Here is a 10,467-nt window from a genome sequence, read left to right on the forward strand (position 1 = left end):
GAGACTCTGCTTCTAGGCAACCCGACAACCAGTAGTAACTTTATGAGTATGGAGATGCCTGATACACCGACTCAAGTAGAATCAATACAATTGACCACGAGTTAGATGAGTGAGAAGGGAGAGTAAAGGGAGGAAGGGATCTGGAATGTTCTCTAATTATGGCTTGATTCTAAAAGGATATTTACTATTCATTCAGAGAAATATGGAATAGTTCTGGGGGGGGGCATGAGGGAGGATATAAGTTGATTCAATTTTGGACATGCTGGGTTGGAGATAGCTGTGGGACACCCAGAACACTCAGGTAGAGATGAAAAAGGCAGTCGGGCTGTATTTATTTATTACTATTTTAGCAGTGGTTCTCAACCTTCTGGCCCTTTAAATACAGTTCTTCATGTTGTGACCCAACCATAAAATTATTTTCGTTGCTACTTCATAACTGTAATGTTGCTACTGTTATGAATCGTAATGTAAATATCTGATATGCAGAATGGTCTTAGGCAACCCCTGTGAAAGGGTTGTTTGACCACCAAAGAGGTTGCGACCCACAGGTTGAGAACCGCTGTTTTAGAGAGAGGGAGGGAGAGAGAGAGAAAGGGAGAAACATGGATATGAGAGAAAAACATCGATCAGTTGCCTCTTGTATGCAGCCCAACCAGGGATTGAACTCGAAACCTGGGTATGTACCCTGACCAGGAATCAAACCCTCCACCTTTTGGAGTATGGGATGATGCCCCAGCCCACTGAGCCACACAGGCCAGAACAAAGAAGGTTGGAATTTAGAACTTGAAACAGGAAGTCAGAACTGGAAATCTAGAGTTGAAAGTCAACAGCAAATAAATGGCAGTCACAATAGAGGTATTGTGTTTACAACCCTGATTCCATCCAGGGAAAGTTATAGGATGCTGTCCTGTTGAGTTTGCAGGTTAATACCAGGGAAGGCAACCCAGTTCTCCAAATGAGTCCTTTTGGCCCATTCTGAGCTGAATAATCTTGACCTGGCCTTTCAAAAACAAAACAGAACAAAACATTTTATTTTTATTGTGGATCTGTGTCATCATTAGGGCCAAAGGTAGTAAAATAATAATATAAAAATAAACAATTTTTTGTTCACAATGAGTTGTAGTCACATCACCAATGTATATACTCTGCCCAAATGAACAAAACACGAGTGGTTCATACTGACTTCCTTCAGAACCAGAATTAACTGTTTGCCTAAGGCTCCATAAAGAAGGCATTAGCATCCAGAATCTGAAAGAATGACTATTTTTACCCAACCAACCAGACATTAAGCCTGGGTCTTCTCTCGCTCAGAAGTAAAGGGGCCTGAGGATACCTAACTTAACTTTTAGGACGAAGACTCACCATAGAAATTACAAAGCATGAACTAAATTACAACAAAGCCTGGGGAGTGAGTTTGCCAGCAGGTGCAGAGTTAAGTAGGAAGCATGGGAAAAGAAAGAAAGGAACCAATTCTAACACATTTTACAGAGTTCCTTACTGGTATAATTTGAGGTATAAAAGGGAAAATACATAGTTTATTCACTTCGTCATTGCTGAAGGCTTCACCTCCACTTACTTAGCAAAACATACTGACAGTCTTGTTGCTCTATATTAAAACTGAACCACTATGTCATCCTTTGCCTTTTCATTTCAGTGCTTCTCTAAAGGGAACATTTTCCAGGGCCTCAGTGGAAAAGTTCAGTACACCATTGTGTGTAAGAAAGATTGGGTTCCCTTCTTTACCACTCTTTATTCGGACTACGTCTTTGTCGGCAAAGCTAGTTGAGTTCCTGCTCTACAATCAACTCACCAAAACCTTTAATAGAAAATTATTAGGCTAGTTCACTGTATCCTAATAATGGAAACTTACTGAACAATATTGGAAATTGCCCTTGGGACTTACCTGAACTTGGATATGAAATAATACATATTACCAGATCAAATAAACTCTTAGCATTTTTGTTCCTGGCAGTCATTCTATAAATATGATGTAAGGTGGTAGTCATGCGGTATGGTGAGTACAGGTACTTGTGGAGAAAAGCTCCACCCCTGTTCTAGGCTCTCTCTTCACTGTTGTTTCTTCTACTCTAGTTTCTTCCTTTGTTTCACTGTCCTCAGCATTAATGCACATACTCTCAAAGCCATCTGGACTCATGTTGCGAAATCTTTCCTACACGAAGTCAAGGACCCTACAGGCTGGCCTGAGGCAGACCTGCTCTTGGCCAGCCCCTGCCCAGTCACAGACAGACAGTTGGGAACAGGACCTGGAGCTTAAGATAGGGCAAGACTATATATAAGTCTAGGCACAGGGCCTCCTCCCACATGGCCCGTGGGAGTTATTAGTAGATATGTGGATGGGGAAGACCTATGCACAGATGAGACCACCCAGGATCTTAAGAGAAGAGAGAAGGTCCAAGGACATCCACCTCTTAAGAGGAGGAGGAAAATAATTTAGAGAAGGAACTTGAATATTAATAAAAAGAGATGGGAGAGCCCTGGCCAGGTGGCTTAATTGGTTGGAGCATCGTCCTGTACACCAAAAGGTTTCAGGTTCGATTCCCAGTCAGGGCACCTGCCCAGATTGTGGGTTTGATCCCTGTCGGGGCACGTATGGGAGGCAAGGAGTCAAGGTTTCTCTCTCACATAGATGTTTCTGTTTCTCTTCCTCTTTCTCCCTCTGTCTTTTCCTTCCTCTTTCTCTAAAAATCAATGGGAACATATCCTTGGGCAAGGATTAACGACAAAACAAAGGAGATGGAAGAGTGGTATTAATAGAATCCACTGGAAATGACACTTGAGAGGTCAGGTCAAAGATATCATCAGTACTTTGCAGTGCTAAGGTAGAAATCAGATAGCAGGAGATTGAGGAATACATAAAAGGTGAAATAGTGGAGATAGTGGATGTATTCTGGAAGCTTAACTCTAAAGGAAAATGAAGTTGCCATAGTTTTTGTTTGAATATTATTTTGAGCTTGATTATTTGCTGAGGGAAAACACAGACACAGACACAGACACACACACACACACACACACACACACACACACACACTGGAGTTGTAGAAAATATAGCTGATATAGCTGAAAGAGAAATTAGAATCAAAGTTGTATGGAATAGACCTGGTTGGTACATTTGTCTCTTTTTCTGCATCAGTGAGAAAAGTGACTCTTTGTAGAGGGTTGAGAAGTAAGCTTTAGAAATTTAGCTAGTAAAGGCAAGGAGAAAAATAACTTTAACCAGAGAATGCAAATGCAAATCAATTTGTACAGGATTGGAACAGAAAAGCTGAGGGAACTGACACATGATGGCTGCCATTTTTTTCTGTGAAAAATGAAGTAATATGATCAAGTAAGAGAACAGAGTGAAGGTTTGGAATAGACACTGAGGAGAATGTGGAGGGTGTGTAAATAGCATGATCAAGTAGTATTTTGGCCGGGGAATGTATACCCCAAGTGTGCCCCAATCCACACAATCATATAGATTTTTAAAAAAAATATTTTATTGATTTTTTACAGAGAGGAAAGGAGAGAGATAGTTAGAAACATCGATGAGAGAGAAACATCGATCAGCTGCCTCCTGCACATCTCCCACTGGGAATGTGCCCGCAACCAAGGTACATGCCCTTGACCGGAATCAAACCTGGGACCTTTCAGTCTGCAGGCCGATGCTCTATCCACTGAGCCAAACCGGTTTCGGCCATATAGATTTTTTTAAAGCAGGAGTCAGTCCAGGTGTAGGACTGATAGGTGTTTCTGTGGTGGACGAAAAAGACAGCAGGATACACAGGAGCAAAAGTGTTGGCAAGGGCATGGTTGAAACCTATCTCCCGCCCCCCAGGTTTTTCATTAGTCAAAACATTTAGCATCTTGAACAGAGACTCTTTTTTTTTTTTTCTGGGGCCTAGGATGAGTCCCTTATATTCAGAAGACATTCAGATATTTTTGAATGAGTAAATTAATAAACAAAATTGGGCTCTGCTAAACATTTCTGAATACAAGAATTAGGCTTAAATTTTTATCTACTAGAGACGACTATATTGATTATATCAGAGCATAAGAATTCTGTCCCAAGAGTTACATCCTGTAATTCGCTCAAAATAATTAGATGGACACCAAACTCTAATAAAATCCATTTTCTGTAACACAAAACTTTATTAGAATAAAAATACACATACAGTATTCAACATTAAAATTACTTCATATCACATGTAGGTTTTACCTCTGTTAGTTTTTAATGTCTTTAAAGTCTGCACTTTAAATAATTTGCACATCTGTAAACAAATCTTAGATTACCAAAAGGTGTAGTATATCCATTCGATGCTGAATATCAAAATTTAGAGATGGGAACTGGTAGTTATATCCTACTGCACTAAATATTTCTATAAAATTATAATCAGAGAAGAAAAAGAGATGAAAATAAATCACTTGAAATGAGGTAAGTTGTATGGAAAGGTTTTTAGTAGCAAACATCACCACTGTTGAGATGAGAATATTAAAAACATTCATGGAAAATTTACTTAAATGTTTGTACAGTCTAGGTTATTTTTTTTAACAAATAAAAATTACCAAAATTCATTAGAAAAAGAGACAATTATCTGGTTCTACTTAAGATTTGTGAATATTCTAAATCTTTCATTAAGAAAAAAGAAGTGATACGATCATTCACAAGTGTAACAAAAAGTAAAAAAAAAAAAAAAAAGTGAAGATTAGGACTAACACTTCAAGCTGCCTTTTGGAAAGAAAATTAAAAACAGAGGTAGATGGTTAAATATTAGTGGCCAAGTTACTATATGCTTGAAGCCAAATAGCAAATAAATTTAGGAGCAGAAAGTAAGACATAGCACAAGTTATTTTCCTCGTAACAAAGAAAATGAAGGCTTAAGACCCCTGTTAAGGATATGATTGTTTAAAGCACTATAGTTCATGTACTTCTTAAAGCAGGAAAATGAACCTTGTCCCTACGCCACAAGCCCCATCAAGTGTGGTCAGTCAAAGTAGGACTGTAGGGTGCCTCGGCGCCGGACATCGCAGGTCCAGCAGTGGAAGCCTCCTCCCAGGGAATTGGCACTACGAATGTTAACCTTAATGGTGCTGATACCTGCATTGAACGAGAGAGACGTGGCCAGTTAGATGGGTTCACATGAAGATTCTCCTATAGGGAGTAAGCCTAAAGAGGGCAGGAAGCCTACAGTTCTGATCCTTAAGTCTACCCCAACCCAGGGGAGTCTTTCAATTTTATTTTCACCAATTATATTTTATCTGATCTGTTCCACTGCTTATATAAAACAGTCACCAAAAAGTCAGCAAAGATTCTGAACTCTATTTTGTGCCACTGACTATTCACAAGACAATAGGTAGGATGAGCAGATATGTCTGTCAAATGTTCAAAAAACAATCAAGCACTAATATTTCCAGGCCTTTAGAATTATGCTGTAACTATTTTGCCAGACTGCTTCTAATTTTACCAGGTCAATTGAGTAGGAAAAGTATAATTTACCCAACCTGAAAAGTTGACTTTACTTACATACAAGCAAAGTTTATCTGATATGACTGAGTTTATACCAGGCCACCTTAAGGAAACATTGAAACAGAACTCATATTTTATTTTTTTTAAATATATTTTATTGATTTTTTACAGAGAGGAAGGGAGAGAGATAGAGAGCTAGAAACATCGATGAGAGAGAAGCATCGATCAGCTGCCTCCTGCACATCCCCCACTGGGGGTGTGCCCGCAACCAAGGTACATGCCCCTGACCAGAATCGAACCTGGGACCCTTCAGTCCCCAGGCCAACACTCTATCCACTGAGCCAAACCAGCCAGGCCAGAACTCATATTTTAATATCCGGTTGTATGGTCATACCGGTACCAAAGGTACTGAGACAATTAATTAGTTTAATCTGGCACTATTTGTATTGACAAGGCCATGATGTGCCAAATCAACCAGTGGTATTTAGGAAGAATCTGTTGTGGTTGGCATAATGGGGTTTTAAAAAGAAAATCTGTTCTCCTCCCTCAAGAACCCATTATTTTGAGGGGGAAAAATCAGCTACAGAGTCACTAAAGGTTCCATTGGTATGGTCAGGCAGGGGAAGGCAGCAGGAGCCATCGGAAAGACTTACCTGAGAAAGTGAGACTGAGCAGGGCTTTGAAGAGTAAGAGTAGGTAGGACAGAGGTAAGGAGGAGGCTTGGGATAAGGGGTGAGCTTTCAAATACAAGCATATGTTTCCTGATAGCTGTAGCTATCTTACTCAGATTTCTAGATCCATATTAATCCTGAATTGGAGAAAATTCAATTACTTGAAAAGGTTTGCTTAACAAGTTCCCTGTGTCTAAAAAGACTTTATTACAAAAAAAAACACAAACCATTGTAAATCAGATCTTTGGTACTTGATAATATTTTAAGTTGAGAATTAATAAAGTCTTAATGGATAAAGAAACTGAACCCAAGCAATTGGGTTACTTAATGAAGGGGGGGGGGGTTGGATTAGGGGTTAAATCATTAGATTGGGCTCAATTTGACTCTGATAGGCCAATTCTTTTTATACTGATATTAGAGGCCCAATGCACGAAATTCGTGCAAGAGTAGGACTTCCTTCCCTCGGCTGCCAGCAGGCACCCAGGACCAGGCTTTCCTCCAGCCGCCGCAGGCACCCGGAACCTGGGCTTTCCTCGAAGCCCTGGTTTTGTCTGGAAGGTTGTCCAGAAGGACATCTGGTCTAATTAGCATATTACACTTTTATTATTATAGATTACATTAAGGAGAGATGTGTTAAAAGGGTCAAAAATTTTTTTGGGGTAGTGCACCTGAAATAAATCAAAACATGACTCAATTACAACAAGTGAACTACCTGGCTTTATTTAACACTCAAGATATGTCAAGTATGTTAGTGATCAACACACATACTTCTGTACTCTATATAACAGCTATATGAAAATCCCTTCTTTCTTTTTTTTTTTAAATGTATTTTATTGAATTTTTACAGAGAAGAAGGGAGAGGAACAGAGAGTTAGAAACATTGATGAGAGAAATCGATCAGCTGCCTCCTGCACAGCCCCCAGTAGGGATGTGCCCGCAACCCAGGTACATGCCCTTGACCGGAATCGAACCTGGGACCCTTGAGTCCGCAGGCTGACACTCTATCCACTGAGCCAAACCGGTTCGGCGAAAATCCCTTCTTTCAACACTTTCCTCCATAGTATTAGAATACCTGATCCATATTTTGAATATTAGGATAAGCAAACTCCTACCTAAATAAAAATCAGTTTTGCTTTTTAGTTCAAAGATGATTTACTGACATCCTCTATTGCATTTCATTACTTTGTTCACTGTGCTTATCGTACATATAAGTCACTTATGTGTCAGTACCCTTATGTCATTTATAGTATGTAATGACATTAAATTATTTTAAAGTACCCTCAATAATTTCTTGTTCGGGGAAGGGCTGAATAATGTATATGCTCAACTACAAAGGGGCAGTTCTCCACACATGGGCCCCAGGAGGTTAGGTAAGTCATAGAAGATGGGTACACTTATTGCTAGGGGGGAGACTGAGGGGCCTGGGATGCATCTCCAACCTTTTGAGGTTATGTTGTTGAAAACAAAAATATTGTCCATCTACAAAATAACAACTTGGTACCTCGAAACGGAACAGAAAAGGAATTAGATAAAGCATACATCAAACCTAGCTTGTCATTTCTTCAATTCTTCATATATGACAACATGCTTCATATATTGTACATACCCAGCTTTTCAAACATCTTTTGAATTGGGACTTCATTGGCATCCACCATAACACGTTTTTCATCTAGCATTAAGACATTCATGGAAAGCCATTTGGATGACATCCAGAGTGGGTGATCTAAAAATAGCAACAACTTTTAAATTGTGTCTGCAATCATTTTTATTTATATCAAGGATTTGAAAGTGAAGAACATTAAAGTGACAGTTCAATTTTCAGAGTTCACTTTCCCTACAAAATTTTTATCTTAAGGCAATTTATAAATGTTATAAATCAATTTATACTCATTACACATGTGGATTTCACTTTGTTTTATTTACGAAGTCCTTTCTTGCTTTATGAGATATTATTTTATACTGATTTTCCCCAGCTTTTCACTCTCATTTTCTGTGGAAGGAGAGGGTAAACACAAGTGCAGCTTTGTTTTAGTCTCCGTAGTTCTAAGCGCCAGTTCACTCCTTACTGGGGAAATGTTTTCTCTGAATTTCTAAAAATTTGGGCTGCTATCTATAGGTGGAAGATTCTTGGTCACTGAAGTAATCAGTTTAGTCTGTGAGTACATAAAAGTAAACATACCATCTGGAATGACTGGTATTGGAGGAGTAACTATGGTCCATCCTGCTTTCTTGAAAAGATCAATCTGCAAGACCAAAAAAACAAACAAAGAGGCTTTCATCTATATATACTATTCTTATCATTCTTGGTCTCTAGTAGCCTTTGTGATTAATAATTATTTTTGAGAAGCTATCTTCTCAATTGTCAATATAAAGAAATTAAATTTTCAAGATTTTGGATGATTTTCTCTGAATCCTAATTTAAATTATACATAAAATCCCCAGATTACCAGATTAAAGTTTAAAAATAACAGAAATGTTAAAGCTTTAAAAAATATTCTTGTGCTTTTCTCGGGTTCAGAAATTTTAAAATGCCAAAGACACTTTTTTTGAGAAATCCTCTTGAAAGAAAATGAAATTATTTTCTATTTAGTTGTAAGAAAACAAAAATGTGTCTGTCAATCCCATAGTCCATCCACTTCATAGTCCATCACTTTGTATCTATGACCAGGGTATAAATACAAATGTTAGGGTTGTACTCCTTAAGCACCCTAATTATCCTTAGTGACCTATTTATTATAACTCAGCTGTCCCTATGTTCACTTGCCCACTTACTAGTAGTATAGCAATGAATTATATTGAAATGAATAACTAATCTTGGTCATTTTGTCTAAATTTATGGGATAAAAATGAAGAGTGACATGGTAAAATAGTGATTTTAAAAACATGTACTAAAGCCTAGCAAATAACAAAATCACTCACCAACCACCCAATTGGAAGTAGAGGGCAACAGGCAGAAGTAAGAGGCTCAGGTGATAGGGACAGATCAGTTGTAATGCAGCGGCTCTGCTCCTCCCCCTGGGGTGGAGCTGGCTGAAGGAGGCCTGACCCACTAGAGAAGGAAGATACCCACTGCCCAGGGGCAGTGGCACTGCCTCAAACATGCAGGGATCATCTTGTTTGCAATGCAGCTGCAATTGGAACCTTACCCATGGTTTTGCTTTCTGGGATTTCAGTTACCTGAGGTCAACTATGGTCTGAAAATATTAAATGGAAAACTCCAGGTATTTTGAGAGAGAAAGAGACCACATTCACATAACTTTGGTTACAGTATACTGTTATCATTGTTCTATTTTATTATTAGTTTTATTGTTGATTTCTTTCTGTGCCTATTATATAAATTAAACTACTATAGGTATATATATGTATAGGGAAAATATAGTATATATATAGGGTTCAGTACTATCCATGGTTTTAGGCATCCACAGGGGGTCTTGGAATGTATCCCCGTGGATGAAAGGGAGCTATTGTAATACTACTTTGTTTAAAAAAAGACACATACATATGTGCACAAGCTTGAGGCTCTCACAGCACAGCCAAAGTCTGATGACACTACACTGTATATGTCTGAGTGTTGGACATCTTGTAGTAAATATAACAAGCAATCTAATTTCAATTATAACAATGTTGAATATTGCTGAATTTGTCATTTAAAACCATTAGGATTCATGGAAGTGCTTAAAATAAAAGTGGCAATGACTTCTATTGCTAGACTCTATTGCTTTTCCAGAGTCCTAACAACTTCCTTACCTGGTGACACGGTCGGTCCGGGTTGGAAAGCACAAGACCAGGTCCAATGATATTGAAGGTGGCATCAATATGCATTGGATTAGGATCTTTAAAGGAGATGATATGCACTTTGTAGTGTGGAGCAAGATGCCTACGCATCCATTCAATGCCCAGGTAGTTTGTAACCTGAAAACAAAAGGAAGACATAAATCAGGAAACTAAAAATAGGATGGAAATACTTGAATTTGGAAATAAAAAAAGACAATAACAAAATGTGTGGAATTTCAGAGGCATCCTTTATCAACCTGGCTTCTCTGTGCAAAAATATCTCTTCCAGCTCGAATAAAGTCAGCAGCATCAAAGCATGGCTCAAATTCAGTCGTTACAAATTTTCCCTGAGCAGCCAACTTGTGTCTGTCTTCTACAGAATGGATGGGGTAATCCTAATGGGAACAAGAATGAACACACACAATGCATTGGTTCATGAGAAAACTATTTATAGGACATTTTTTATTAAGACAATTCATTTATCACCATCATTTCCCAACATACTATTACCCTAAAACATGTAAGATGTAGGCACATGCTAACCAAACCAAAAAAATA

At 38.4% G+C, this 10,467-nt stretch overlaps 1 protein-coding gene across 1 annotated transcript; it reads right to left on the reverse strand.

Moving 5' to 3' along the window:
* Positions 1–4,125: 4,125 nt before the first annotated feature.
* On the reverse strand, positions 4,126–10,308 carry LOC102435494 (glycine amidinotransferase, mitochondrial). The gene is made up of 5 exons (XM_006105529.3): positions 10,167–10,308; positions 9,883–10,047; positions 8,315–8,378; positions 7,742–7,858; positions 4,126–5,095 (listed from the first exon to the last, which is right to left on the reverse strand). Exons 2-5 carry the CDS (start codon positions 10,018–10,020, stop codon positions 4,983–4,985), a joined length of 432 nt encoding a protein of 143 aa, XP_006105591.2. The 5' UTR covers positions 10,021–10,047; positions 10,167–10,308; the 3' UTR covers positions 4,126–4,982.
* Between the last annotated feature and the right edge of the window lie 159 nt (positions 10,309–10,467).

The sequence above is a fragment of the Myotis lucifugus genome, unplaced genomic scaffold (genome assembly GCF_000147115.1).
Source record: "Myotis lucifugus unplaced genomic scaffold, Myoluc2.0 scaffold_692, whole genome shotgun sequence".
Lineage (NCBI taxonomy): Eukaryota > Metazoa > Chordata > Mammalia > Chiroptera > Vespertilionidae > Myotis > Myotis lucifugus.